General features: G+C 52.4%; 2 protein-coding genes across 3 annotated transcripts; one reads left to right on the forward strand and one right to left on the reverse strand.

The window, feature by feature from the left end:
• Positions 1-5: 5 nt before the first annotated feature.
• Positions 6-3,687, reverse strand: NDUFA3 (NADH:ubiquinone oxidoreductase subunit A3). Of its 2 annotated transcripts, none has more exons than XM_019978600.2 (4): positions 3,306-3,687; positions 3,012-3,086; positions 1,059-1,136; positions 6-158 (listed from the first exon to the last, which is right to left on the reverse strand). In XM_019978600.2, exons 1-4 carry the CDS (start codon positions 3,670-3,672, stop codon positions 67-69), a joined length of 612 nt encoding a protein of 203 aa, XP_019834159.2. In that variant the 5' UTR covers positions 3,673-3,687; the 3' UTR covers positions 6-66. The 2 variants fall into 2 exon arrangements, with proteins under 2 accessions (XP_019834159.2, XP_070627966.1); XM_070771865.1 differs by lacking the exon at positions 6-158 and adding an exon at positions 173-869.
• Positions 3,688-4,389: 702 nt separating this feature from the next.
• On the forward strand, positions 4,390-12,166 carry OSCAR (osteoclast associated Ig-like receptor). The gene is made up of 5 exons (XM_070771863.1): positions 4,390-4,532; positions 5,321-5,353; positions 7,910-8,272; positions 9,551-9,832; positions 10,618-12,166. Exons 1-5 carry the CDS (start codon positions 4,496-4,498, stop codon positions 10,752-10,754), a joined length of 852 nt encoding a protein of 283 aa, XP_070627964.1. The 5' UTR covers positions 4,390-4,495; the 3' UTR covers positions 10,755-12,166.
• The last annotated feature ends 2,379 nt before the right edge of the window (positions 12,167-14,545 follow it).

Raw genomic sequence — 14,545 nt, forward strand, 5'->3', positions numbered from 1 at the left:
CGGGGTGGTTTTCACGCATTTATTGGGGCCATTGGGGCGGGGGCTGCTCCCTGTTAACAGAGGCGTTCACAGTCTCTTCAGCCACTCCAGGCTTGGGCCCTGGGGGTCCTGGGGGTGGCTGGGCACGTCGGGCATGTTCCCGTCGTCTCGGAGGGGCACTGTGGACAGGAGGGGGCCGCTGAGACCAGCAGATCACCAGGGCCCCCAGAGAAGGGCTGGCCTGTCAGCTTACATTCAGACAGGGAGACAGGACCCCAGGAGAGAGATGAGAAAGTAAGGGTCAGAGAGGGCTTCCCTGGGGGCTCAGGGGCAAAGGATCTGTCTGCAATGCAGGAGACGGGGTTTGATCCCTGGGTCAGGGAGATGCCCTGGAGGAGAAAATGGCAGCCCACTCCAACATTCTTGCCTGGGAAATCCCATGGACAGAGGGGCCTGGCAGGCTATGGTCCGTGGAGTCACAAGAGTCAGACAAGACTTAACGACTCAAGTACCACCACCAAGGGTCAGAGAGTAAGAGATGTAGGGAAGCAGGGAGATAGAGACCTAGAGACGTGAAAAACCAGAACGATGGACACAGAAAGGAGCCCCAGAGCAAGACCCAACAGACATGAGGAAGCAGGACAGGCCTGGAGAGGCGGACACCCAGAAAGTCAGCAGTTGGGAAAGCAACAGAGGCTGGGAACCCAGACAAGGACATAAATCTGAAAGCACCACAGCAACTCACAAAGTGCAAAACCAGACAGGAGGGAGCTCCCCGGTGGCCCAGGGGCTAAGACGCGGTGCTCCCAAGGCAGGGGCCCAGGTGCGACCCTGTCAGGGAACTAGATCCCACGTTGCTGCAGTGAAGCTGACCATCTCGGGTACCGCAACTAAAACCCGGAGCAGCCAGATACATTTTAAAAAAGAAGTGAACTCGATGGCACGTGGATTCCATCTACTGAGGATGAAAGGACAGAGTCCAGCGTGCACTGCAGAATCTTGGAGCCCTGTGGAGGACGCGCCTGCCCATTACTGCCCCCCCCCCCCCCCACCGCCCCGCACAGCCAGGCCTCACTCACCTGGGTAGTTGTAGGGTGTGGCCCGGTTGATCATGAGCGAGTACTTGGTGTAGGGGCTGAGTGTGGGCAGGATTACAGCTGTGGAGAGACAACAGGCATGAGGCCTGGGGGAAGGAGGAGACCCCCGCAGACAGAAGCTGAGCTTTGGCCAAATGGGGGTCAGGTCCGTGAAGGGGAGGGGAGCAGGGGTTCACCTCCAGGAGGCCGCTTGGCACCCTGGGAGCCCCATACGTCAGCAGAAGGGTGTATAACACTTTTCAGAGGTTGGGTGAAAGCCAAGTACTTACAGACACGTGGGACCTGGAGGGCACAGGAGGGAAGAAGGGGGTGGTCACGGAAGGAGCGCATGAGTCATGGAGCATATTGGGGGTATGGGTCAGGGGGTGTCTTGGGAATCTTCCAGAGGCATCATGAACTGTTACAAACTAAGGAAGAGGGGGAGGTTCAAAGAACAATCATTGAGAAACCACAGTCCCTCTGGGGTGGGAGCTGGGAGTCACAGGGAGGTGGGGCAGGGCATATAAAGGAGTGTTCCAGGCCAGCACTGTCAGGCAGGAATGTAAGAACCAGCGATGCAATTTACATGGGCAGGGAGGCCTGGCATGCTGCAGTCCATGGGGTCGCAAAGAGACACGACTGAGCAACTGAACTGAATAGCCACAGTAAAATTAAAAGGCACAAATTTAAAAAATGAACCAGGTATATGCAAAATATTACTTCAATATATCAACGTGGAAAAAAAATGGGTATATACTTTTTGTTATAGGAAGTCTTTGAAATTCAGCACGTACTTTACACGAGCGTTACACGGCCCATCTCAATTCATACCAGCCCCATTGCAAGAGCTCTAGGGCCGATGTGGGCCGTGGCTGCCAGGCCGGACAACTGTGGTCCCGAACCTCCCCCAGTGTGGGGCCTGCCCACCAGCGCTACTGACAAGGCCTGGGAACTTAGTGCAACTGCCCTAGCCCCTCCCAGACCTACTGAATCAGAGCCTGTGTTTTAATGAGAGCCCCACTCCCACCCCTGAAAGTCTGAGCAGTCCAGCTCCAGGGCTGAGGTTCTCCATCCGGGAGACACGTCAGAGTCACCAGAGAATTTTCAGGAGATACCAGATTCCCGAGCTCCACCTCCACCCACCGCCAACTCAATTCAGAGTCTGGTGGGGGGGTGAGGCGATCATTATTATTTTTTTTTTTTTTGAAGCAAGGAATACAATTTTATTTGCAAAACTAGGCGTCCTAGAAGATGGCAGGCTAGTGCCCCAGCGTATCATCTTATCTGGGTCTGAATGCCAGTTTCTTTTAGACAGAGAAGAGTAGGAGGTGAGGAAAGTGAAAGTGACCTCGCTCAGTCGTGTCCGACTCTTTGCGAACCCATGGACTGTAGCCTACCAGGCTCCTCTGTCCATGGGATTTTCCAGGCAAGGGTACTGGAGTGGGCTGCCATTTCCTTCTCCACACTTTTTTTTTTTTTTAAGGGGTTAGGTATTTATAATGGGTACCTAGGATTGAGAACTTCTTTCAAGGGATTACAGAATTCTTGGGTGGGTGCGGATGGGGTGCGGCGCGATGGGGTGGTGGAGGGGTCAGAATATTAGGGGTTGGGGTATTGGCACACTAGCGGGTACACGAAATGTTGAGGGCGAGGGTCGGGGCTCGGGGTACAGGATGGAATGATGGGCGGACACGGGATGTTGAGGGCGAGGGTCGGGGCTGGGGATACAGGATGGAATGATGGGGTGTGAGGGACACGGGATGTTGAGGGCGAGGGTCGCGGCTCGGGGTACAGGATGGAATGATGGGCGGACACGGGATGTTGAGGGCGAGGGTCGGGGCTCGGGGTACTGGATGGAATGATGGGCGGGGAGCCATGAGACCTCTACAGGATGGAAGGTAAAGCTGGGACGCCAGTTGGGGGTCATGCACGTTCGCACCAGGGACACTCACGCACCGAGGCCCGCAATGGCGAAGGATGCCACTAGCACCGGTTCCTTGGCCCAGACATTCTTGAGGAAGGCTGCGACTCCTGTAAGGATGGGTGAGGAGGGTCACCCTCGCACTTGATGTCCCCGGTGACCTCTATTCCTCTTCCGTCAACACCGCCCCGGAGGAGCCCCCTCGTAACCTCCGCACCCCTTTCCGGCCCGGACCCCACTGGCTCCATAGGGGCTCCGCGTTGCCCTAACCCCTGCACCACCCGGGGCTCCTAGAACCAGCTTCACGCGCCGGCAGAACCCGAACTTACTCTCAGCCATCTTGGTCTCGGCGGTGGCGAGGGCGCGGGGCACTCTGGGAGTTGTGGTCCCTGGGCACGGGCCCCGCAGCCTGAGTCCGCGCTTGCGCAGTGGCGCCGAACGGCTATCCGAGGCGGTGGCGGCGCGGAGCACTCTGGGAGTTGTAGTCCCGACCCGCAAGCCTCCACCGGCTGAGTCAGCGCGTGCGCAGTATTGCAGAACAGCGGTCAGTGCTGAAGGCTGTAGAAAAGGAGGCGGCGCTGTGGGTTTAAACGCAAGCCTGTCTTCGGCGCACCTGCCAAGGTTCGCTTTTCTCAGAACGTCGTTCCGGAGGAGTAACTTCCAGTCCTGCTGCAGCCCAGCTAAAGCGGAGTGCATCAGTCCTCATCTATAGTTTACTTCTGAGAGTCCATTTTATAGATGGGCAAACGGAGTCTGCGAGAGGACAAATGATCAATCTATCAGTTGAGGTCTTAGCTCAAAATCAGTTCGTCCTGCAAGCCCTCTCATTCCTGAAGGGTTAGGGACCTTCTGTGGACTCTCACAGTGCCCCGTGTGATCTCCATCCTGTGAAAAAGTAGTGAAACTGTTAGTGGCTCAGTCATATTCAACTCTTTGCGACCCCATGGACTGTTGTAGCCCCCAGGCTCCTCTGTCCATGAAATTCTCCAGGCAAGAGTACTGGAGCAGGTTGCCATTCCCTTCTCCAGGGGATCTTCCCGACCCAAGGATGGAACCCAGGTCTCCTGCATCTCAGGCAGATTCTTTGCCGTCTGAGCCACCACGGAAGCCCCTCACTCTAGCGCACATCGTTTTGTTTTGTTTTAACTAACCTGGTCGGGATGTGGCTTTCCTGATAGCAGGCTGGGAACTACTGGAGCACAATAATGGGGTCTGACTCTCCTCTGTCCCCGCTCCCCCAACCGTGCAGCACAGGGTCTGATACACAATAGGTGCTGGCTTTTTTTTTTTTTTTTTTTAGCCTAATGAACACAACAGTGATCAGTGATGACCTCCCACTCTCCCGACTTCTCCCACAGCACCATAAGGCTATGACACAATTACCCAGGGGGCCCCACCCTGCTCCTCCTCCCTTCCCTGAGCACGGCTCTGATTTTCTGAAGTTGCCTCATTTCCCGGTAGGGGACCGGGCACGGTGAGCCCGGGCTGCTCTTCTCGCTCCAACCGAGAACTGCCCGTTATGGCGGAGGTGCTGAGCCTGCAGCTGCTGACTCTCTGTGAGACACCCACCCCCTTCCCCCTGGGTCCCTGGCTGGGCTGGGGTCTCCCTGAGGGCAGGTGCAGCACTAGCTGAGGGTTCAGGGGGATTCTAGGTTAGAATAACAGGACTGGGGCTCCGACCCCTGAATCCTAAGGTAAGAGGACACAGGGGTCTCAGGTTCCTGGGTTCCTGGGAGAGGAGGAAGTTGGGGAGCAGGATGCTCTAGATCTTGAAGCAAGAGAAGGCCAGGGACCTGAATTCCTGGGAATGGGGACTGTTCAGTCCTAAACCTTGATGTAACAGAAAGATGGGAGCTGAGACACCTGGGTCCCTGGGAAAGGAGGAAGCTGGGGGTGCAGACCCCCACACCCCAGAGAGGAGAACTGTGCACTCAGATTATTGTCTCCTGAAAAAAAGGGGAGTCCAAGCATCTGAATTCTTGGGTGTAGAGGAAAGAGGGATTTGGGTCTAGGCTTTGTTTTATTTTTCTGGCTGTGTGGCATGGCTTGTGGGAGTTTAGTTCCCCAAACCGGGGATCGAACCCCAGCCATTGGCAAGGAGAGAGCTTAGCTGTAACCACTGGATGGCCAGGGAATTGCCTGCCCAGAGTTTTGGTCTCTGAAATAAGTGGGGATTGGAAGTCTGAATTTATGGCTGATGAGAGAAGAGAAATTTGGGGCAAGATTCCTGTTTCTCAGAGGAAAGAGAGTCCGGGGACTTAGATTCCTGGGCGCGCAGTGAGGTGGGGCTGGTAGCGGCTGAAGGCTCTGACAAGACCAAGCCCCCTCCTCCAACCCTCTATAGGGCTGGTGTGTCACGCAGACAGCACTCCAGCTGGTGAGTAACAATCCCCCGCCCCACCCCCCATTCCCCCACATGTTTCTGACATCCCGTTTCCAACTACTCAGCCTTTATTTTGGTGCCCACCGTCAGCCCAGATTTCCTTACTTCCCTCTCCTCTCTTCTTTCTTTCCCTCCTCCCTCCCTCCCTCACTTTGTTTTTGTTTACCTTCTGCCGCGCTGGATCGTGGTTGCTGCGCGTGTGTTTTCTCTAGTTGTGGCCACAGGCGTCTCACTGCCGTGGCTTCTCTCGTTGCCGAGCGCAGGCTCTAGGTGTGCAGGCTCTAGGTGCGTGGGCTTAGTTGTGGCAGCACACAGGCTTGGTTGCCTCATCCCACGTGAGATCTTTCCAAACCAGGGGTCGCACCGATGTCCCCTGCACTGGCAGGCAGATTCCTACCCATTGTGCCACCAGGGAAGTCCCCGTATTCACTTTAGTGACCAGTGTAGAGAAGTAGGGAAGGTCATGCCCATTGGAGTGAATGAGACCCAAACGGGAACCCCGGTTTCACCACCCTATTCATTTATGACCTTGAACAAACCACTGCATGCTAAGACTCAATTTTCTACTCTGTAAAATGGGCTGTTGTGAGAATTTAACAAAATGACATGCATAGAACTCTTGGCTCAGAGCTTGGTGAAGTGCAGGGCTCGGGAAATAAGATCTCTGGCAAAACCCATTATTTCCCCATTTGGAAAGTGTAGTTCTCCACCCTCAGATGACTTGGTTTCTTTCCAAGGTTTCTGATGAGGGAGATCTTTTCTTCCTCTCAATTTTCCCCCAGCTACACTCCAAATAAGAGTCGCCTGGAAAACCATTAATACCTTAGTTATCAATTTTTTAAGTTTTAAATGCTAAAGCTAACATATATTCATGATTTTAAAAATTAATTATCATCAGACTTCCCTGGTGGTCCAGTGACTGAGACTCCATGCTTCCACTACAGGGAGCACGGATGGGTTCGTTCCCTGGTGGGGTAAGGCTCCACATGCCGCACAGCGAGCCCCCAAACCCCTATTAATTACTATTAAAGGATCTATAGCAATGGCTGTCTTCCCTTTCCTCATCTTCCTTATATAATCTCTGAACCCTTATAAAAAAATTTCCATGCATTCAAACACACACATGTATTTTTGTGCTTCTTCTTTTTTTCCCCCCCCAAAGCAAAACTGGTATTTCTTGTAAGGTGTTCTACACCTTATATTTTTCACTTTGTAATTGCTGTCCATGTCATTATAGATGGTTCTACTTTTTTTCTCTCTCTTTTTAAAAATTGCTATCTAACATTCACCATTGCAGGGGGGGTTCTAGTTTAGTTGGTTCTCCTGGTGTATATTTAGGTTGCTTCCAGCGTTTACTATCACATTCATCGCTGCAGTGTGCATTGCAGTGTGAAGTTTTCATGTTCATGTAAGTGCATTTGTCTAGGGTGGACTTATTGAGGGGCTGGTCATATCCTTTGTGTATCTTAATAGAAACTGACAAACTGCTGTCTCAAAAGGTGTGGTTGAGTGCAGCTAAGCACCTGTTGTACTATATATTCTCCCAAACACAATGTTAACCGGTATTTAAATTTTTGACAACCTGAGAGGCAAAAATGTCTTACTATTGTTTTAACTTTTAAAAAATTAGTATTATCGTGGAGTGACTTTCACATCGCAACCCCTAGATGTGTTTTGGTCAATTGGACTTCCTCCTCCATGAATTGCCTGTTCATATGTTTTGCCCAGATTTCAGTTGAATTGGCTCTAAGATTTCTTTTCACACTTTTTTTTTTTAATGTGGACCATTTTTTTAAAGTCTTTATTGAATTTGTTACAATATTGCTTCTGCTTTATGGTGGGGTTTTTTTTTTTTTTTTGGCCACAAGCCATGTGGGATTTAACTCCTCCACCAGTGATGGAACCTACACCCCATGTGTTGGAAGGCAAAATCTTAACCACTGGACCACATTACACAAGAGTGTAAAGTCCTTCTACACTCTTAATCTATGTGATTTATGAATAAGCCATTTCTGACGGTGCGCTTGTCTTCTAGCTTCATTTACATGTCTTTTCTCATATACAGCGTTAAAAGGTTAAAACGGCCAAATTAATGAACAATTTTCCCTTCTGAATTTTTCATTTTACATTTTCAGACAGCCTTCTCAACCCCAAAGATAAAAACATTTTCCTATATTTTCTTCTGATACTTTTATAGCTTTTTAAAAAACTCATGTACTTTCTTTACATTAATCTGGAATTTGCTTGGGGGAATGGTGTGTGAGGTAGGGATCCAACAATTTTTTCCCCCAGATAGATGGCAAGTTTGGGCAACTGTTGAAATATGTCAAACACATTACAAGTATTCTGGAGGACAATTTGAGTTTGCAGATTTCTGGGATCCAATCCCTTGAAGTGATGTTTAAAACAGGAGTTGATGCCTCGCTCCTCTGATGTGCAGCCGGTTTTGAAAGCCTTGGTTGGGGTCCTGTGTCTCCCCTGCTTTAGGAGCAGGGATCTGAGGCTGAGAAAGGGGCAGTGATTCTCAAGGAGCTTCTCCTCCTACTCCAGCTGCCGGCTCATCTCCTTGGGCTCCCAATAAGTCCGAGGACCCAGGCAGCCACGCTTACTCAGTCTCCCCAGCCTCCAACCCCAGGCCCTGGCTGAGCGCTCAGCCCGCTGCAGTTGTGACCCCTGGGGTCAATGTCACCCTGAGGTGCCAGGCACCCCAGCCCGCCTGGAGGTTTGCAGTCTTCAGGTCTGCAGAGCTCACTACTATGATTCACCGGGATGTATCTGCGGAACTGGCGGAGTTCTTCCTGGAGGAGGTGACCCCAGCCCAGGGGGGCAGTTACTACTGCTGCTACTGGAGGCAAGGCTGGGACCCAGATGTCTGGTCCCACCCCAGTGATGCCCTGGAACTGCTGGTGACAGGTGAGGTCCTGGGGGAGTGGGGTGTGAAGAAGGGACACAGGTGGGATGGAGGGGCAAGGAGGGAATCCGTGTATGTATGGAGAGGAGCTTGCACAATGACACATACAAAAAGAGTTACATGGAGAGACAGAGAGAATTCTCAGTCGGGATGATTATGCCGCCCTTCCCACTCCCCCCCCCCGCCCCCCCCAGTCTGGCAATATCTGGAGACATTTCTGCTTGTCCTGACCGGGGAAGGGTGTGCTACTGGCATCACATGGGTTAAAGGCCAGAGACGTTATAACACACCCTGTGTGCAGGACAGTACAATCCCCCTCAAAACCCACCCCCAAAGAATCATCCAGATTTATCCAAAAATGTCACTAACGGGACTCTCCCGTGGTCCAGTGGTTAGGTTTCCAAGCACTGACTGCCGAGGGTGCAGGTTCAATCCCTGGTTGGGGAACTAAGATCCCCTAAGAATCGGAGAAACCCTGGGAGAAAGACAGCCTCTGAGCCCCACGGGGGAGTGAAACATGCACGACCGGGGGGTTAAAAACAGAGCATTTTAGTGAGCACAGGGACAGTGGGAGAAAGTGGGAGGGAGAGGGAGGCAGACACACAGGGGCTGGGAGAGATAGGGACACGGACACGGAGGAGCTGAGGGAGACCACGGAGAAGGTGAGAGGCCTGCAGACACCGGCCGGGAGTGGAGGAGAGAGATGGGCAGGGAGAGCGGGCGGGGCGGGGAGGGGAGAGGGTAAGGGAAGAGTGGAAAGAGGAAGGAGTGGGTGGGGGAGAGGGGAAGGGAGAGCACTTGGGAAGGGGAGAGGGGAGGGGAGAGAATGAGGCGGGGGATGGGGGTGAGGGAGGAGAGAGAGGAAGGGGAGAGGGAGGGGAAGGGAGAGGGAGGGGAGGGGAGAGGAGAGGAGAGAGTATGAGGCTGGGGTGGGGGGAGGAGAGGAGGGGGGAGGGGAGAGGAGAGGGGGAGGTGGGCGTGTGGGGAAAGGAGAGGGGAGAGAATGGGGGGGTGGAGAGGGAGAGGGGAGGAGAGAGAATGAGGCGGGGGGTAGGGGTGAGGGAGGGGAGAGAGGAAGGGGGGAGGGGAGAGAGGAAGGGGAGAGGGAAGGGAGAGGAGCGGAGAGCGAATGTGGCTGGGGTGGGGGGAGGGGAGAAGAGAGGAGAGGAGGGGGGAGGGGAGAGGAGAGAATGAGGCGGGGGTGTGGGGAGGGGAGGGGAGGGGGTGGGATGAGGGAGGGAGAAGGCGGACCCCGACCCTCCCACCTCCTCGTCCCGCAGACGAGCTGCCGCGCCCTTCGCTGGTGGCGCTGCCCGCGCCGGTGGTAGTGCCCGGGGCCAACGTGAGTCTGCGCTGCGCCGGCCGCCTGCGGGGCATGAGCTTCGCGCTGTACCGCGAGGGCGAGGCGGCCCCGCTGCAGTACCAGGATTCGGAGCAGCCCTGGGCCGACTTCCCGCTGCTCGGCGCGCGCGCGCCCGGCACCTACACCTGCTACTACCACACGCCCTCCGCCCCCTACGTGCTGTCGGCGCGCAGCGAGCCGCTGGTGGTCCGCGCGGACGGTGAGCGGCCGGCCCCCCGCCCCCAGACCCGAGGGTCCCGACCGCACACCTGCTCCCCCAGACCCGGGAGTGCAGGCCCCCGCCCCTCCGCCCTCAGACCCGGGGGTCCAGGTCCCAGCCCTCCCCTCTCAGACCCGCGAGTGCAGGCCCCCGCCCTCCCGCCTCAGACCCGGGGGTCCAGGCCCCCGCCCCTCCCGCCTCAGACCCGGGGTCCAGGCCCCCGCCCCTCCGCCCTCAGACCCGGGGTCCAGGCCCCCGCCCCTCCCGCCTCAGACCCGGGGGTCCAGGCCCCCGCCCTCCCGCCTCAGACCCGGGGGTCCAGGCCCCCGCCCTCCCGCCTCAGACCCGGGGGTCCAGGCCCCCGCCCTCCCCTCTCAGACCCGGGGGTCCAGGCCCCCGCCCTCCCCTCTCAGACCCGGGGGTCCAGGCCCCCGCCCTCCCGCCTCAGACCCGGGGGTCCAGGCCCCCGCCCCTCCGCCCTCAGACCCGGGGGTCCAGGCCCCCGCCCTCCCGCCTCAGACCCGGGGGTCCAGGTCCCAGCCCTCCCCTCTCAGACCCGGGAGTGCAGGCCCCCGCCCCTCCCGCCTCAGACCCGGGGGTCCAGGCCCCCGGCCCTTCCCCCCTCAGACCCGGGGGTCGAAGCCCTGCCGCCATGCAGCCCCTGCAATGTTGAGACTGGAAGTTGCGTTCTCAGCTCCGCTCTGGAGCTTAAACACCCAGAGGACGGGCGGAGATGCAGGTCTGACGGGGACGCTGACCGCCTCTCTCCTTTGCTGGCCCCGCAGGCTCGGGCGCCTCGGACTACACCCAGGGCAACGTCCTCCGCCTGGGGCTGGGCGGCCTGGTTCTCATCTCGCTGGGCGCACTGGTCGTTTTCGACTGGCACAGCCAGAATCGCCCCTCTGGCAACGTCTGGGCCTGAGCCCGGGAGAGCAGAGAGGAAGGAGAAGACGCTGGGGTCCCATGGTTGGACCGGCCCTGCCGGCAGCCCCGCAGCCCAGCTTCCCGAGTAATAATGCCCTTGCACCGCGCCCGGGATCTTCCTTCTGGGTCATCTCTCCAGGATCTCCCAGATCAGTAGAAAGCACTATCGGTGGTTAAGCCTTCCTAACCAGTAAGACCTGAGATCGAATCCCAGTGCCGCTACTCACTCCTTGTGGGATGTTAGGAAAGTTTTACCGCTGCCCTGGCGGTAAAACGGAAGCATTGGAAATACTTCATTAGGATTACTTTGGACAATGCTCAATAAATGTCAGCTCCTGTATAAGAGCTGCTTCTCTCAAACTCACAGAACCAAACGAAATTCTAGTTGTGAGTGTTGTTTTCCCCTTGGTCATGCTCCAACTCACCTTTTATTTTTTTATTAATATATATATTTTTTTATTTGCCTGCTATGGGTCTTGGTTGTGGCATGTGGGATCTAGTTCCCTGACCAGGGATCGAACCTGAGCCCCCTGCGTTGGGAGTATGGAGTCTTAGCCACTGGACCACCAGGGAAGTCCCTCCAGCTCACCTTTTAAATGAGTCACCATCATTCTCATGACATCACTCTTGGGGGCCAAGCAAACATCTTCCAAAGTCCTGCTCAGATCCTCCCCAGAGGAAGACCAAGTTCAGACCCTGCAGAATTTCTTCTCCGATTACAGATTCCTGGGCTCACAGCTATTTTCCAGAACCCTCCTTATCAGTAAGAGGCAGGGTTGGTTGCTCAGGCAACAGCCAGTGGCACAGTAGACCTTTGACCTGGACCCTAAACTCTACCTTCCGGAAGCCCTGGCTACTCCTATCGTTTCTCCCAAGTTTATTAATTTAATTCTCATTTTATCTGGCAATCTGATGCCTTTCTCGTGGTTATACACACATTTTCTGTTCCTAAGCAAGTCTTAACCACTCACTTATATGTTCTTGATTTATACCTAATCTTGGGGGAACACATCCTCTTCTGTTTTTATTAAAATTTCCAACTTCTCCTTTCTCTCTTCCTACTTTAGGGAGAAGAGGATGACTTCCTTTTTTTTGTTGTTTGTTTTTTATTTTGGACAGCCACAGCCCCACCACTCACTGGGCTGATAGCTTTGAACAACCTACAGATCCTTCTGAGGTTGCATCTGTGAAAGCAGAAACTAAAAACATCTCCTGTGTCAATTCTAGAGGGAATTAAAGCAGGGGTCCCTACCCTGTGAGATCCAATGCCTGGCGATCTGAGGTGGAGCTGATGTGATATTAATAGAAACAAAGTGCACAGGGGTTCCCTACCCTGTGGGATCCAATGCCTGGTGATCTGAGGTGGAGCTGATGTGATATTAATAGAAATAAAGTGCACAGTAAACACAATGCACTTGAATCATCCTGAAACCGTCTTCCCCCCTTGGTCTGTGGAAAAATGACCTTCCACGAAATTGGTCCTGGGTGCCAAAAACGTTGGGGACTGCCAGATTAAAGTGATAACTTGTCCCCAACATGTGAAGGATTGAAATAAGACTGTATGGTCATTGCCCTGCCCCCACGTCCTCTGCCTGCTTTCTGCCTGTGGAAAAGTTAGTCAAAGGGTAAGTTTAATCAGAGAAATGAGAACACGTGAAAACAAAGGAAAACAGTCAAAAGGAGACCAAATAATAATGTGGTCATAAAGCATCCGGAGAAGGCAATGGCAACCCACTCCAGTACTCTTGCCTGGAAAATCCCATGGACAGAGGAGCCTGGTGGGCTGCAGTCCATGGGGTTGCTAAGAGTCGGACATGACTAAAGGACTTCACTTTCACTTTTCATGCATTGGAGAAGGAAATGGCAACCCACTCCAGTGTTCTTGCCTGGAGAATCCCAGGAATGGGGGAGCCTGGTGGGCTTCCATCTATGGGGTCGCACAGAGTCGGACACAACTGAAGTGACTTAGCAGCAGCAGCCGCATAAAGCATCGGAGAAGGCAATGGTACCCCACTCCAGTGTTCTTGCCTGGAAAATCCCACGGACAGAGCAGCCTGATAGGCTGCAGTCCATGGGGTCGCTAAGAGTCAGACACGACTGAAGCGACTTAGCAGCATTAAGCACAGTCGAGGACACTTAGTTCCTTCTCAAGGGCTGTAGATATTATCCTGAGCCATATTCTGTGAGCTGTCTTGAAGATCCTGAAACTGCAGGTGGAGAAGTTAACTACATGATGGCCAGATTCTACCCAGGACATGAGCTGCCACGATTCTGGGCATTCTCGCCAGTTGGTTCTGACACCTGTCTGCTGTTGGGGGCCGCTTGTGAGCACTGAGTGTCATTTGGGCGTTTTGCCAGTTGGTTCTGACATCTACCATTGAGGACCATTTTGGGGACATGTGTGTTTGGGACTCTACAGGTCACCCTCGGAGAGAGTTTAGGACTGATCTGTCATTTGGTGTGTGAGTGTGTATTCCGTTTGTGTGGTTGGTACTCTTGTTGCCTTATGTAAAATGGGAAATTCAGGTTCAATTCATTAAGAAAAATTTTAGCTGTGAAATCATGACCAAAAAAATGATTTTTTTGGACAATGTATGGCAGCAATATTCTTCAGACTCCAGAGAAGATTGGTTAAGGTGAAACTCTTGAAATTCCAAAAACCCAGTTCTTTTTGCATATGTAGTTATAGAAGTCTAGTTTGATAAAACTCTTTTATCAGACCCTCGGAAAACAAAAATATGCCTAGGAGAAAATCTGAAGTTAATGCTTATCATGTCCTTGAAATACAAACACAGTCCACTTTGCCTGGATCTTCAGCCTTGGGTTAAATATAAAACTTCAAGCCAAGGAAAAAGAAAAGATAGAAGCCTTTTAAAACTGAGAATGTAAATTTGACTATTCTATTATCCATAAAGTGATAAGTTTAATTGCAATGCCTAATTCAATAAATGTAAAAAGATGAAGCAAAGAGATCTCTGTTTGTCTGGACGTTTGTATGTCTCAATATGTGTTTTTGCCATTAGATAATATTGCTGAGGTTAATTTGTAAAGAGGCTCTATTTAATTGGCCTTAAAAAACATAAGTGCTTACAAATCAAACAAATCTAAATTTACCTACTTTTGTCTTCTCATAAGACCAAGAGGGAAACTAAAGAGGTTTGGGCTTATTAAACACACATGATGTACCATTAAAGAAAAATTATGCTGTGAAAAATGTATACTTCTAGATGTATGAAATATATCCTTAGGTCTGCAATCAGAAAATGCTGGTGTATCAGTTCAATCACTTGGTTTTGTTAAGGTTCCAAGGGTTAAAAATTGTGACATGTAAAAATGATAAGGGAAACATTTCTATGTGTAAAACAAGTAGAACATGTGTTGTTGGCGAAGAGAAAGGATAAAGAACAGAGGCATTTTTGGAAAAAGACGATAATTATTTTGTCCTACAATTGTTTGTTTCTGGATGAGAAAATAAAGAACAAAGTTGTTTGGATCCAGAAAATGATAAAAGACTTATGAAAAAGGAACTTTGAGGAAAGAATTTTGTATGTTGTCAGGATTAAGATTAGACTGAATTTAATTGTTTATGAATGTTATTAACACTAGGCTGATGCAAGGCTGAACTTGTTTTTTTTTTGTCTCTGTTAAGAAAGCAGAGTTCTCCTAGAATATTGATCTGATTTTGATAACAGAGACTGCTGATGGAAAGTAATTGTTTTGTTTCTAATCATACTTCTGACCCCAATGTTCAGGATGGAAACACTGCCCAATAAAGCTGAGGCAGAGTAT

This window comes from Bos indicus, chromosome 18 (genome assembly GCF_029378745.1).
Source record: "Bos indicus isolate NIAB-ARS_2022 breed Sahiwal x Tharparkar chromosome 18, NIAB-ARS_B.indTharparkar_mat_pri_1.0, whole genome shotgun sequence".
NCBI classification, from domain to species: domain Eukaryota; kingdom Metazoa; phylum Chordata; class Mammalia; order Artiodactyla; family Bovidae; genus Bos; species Bos indicus.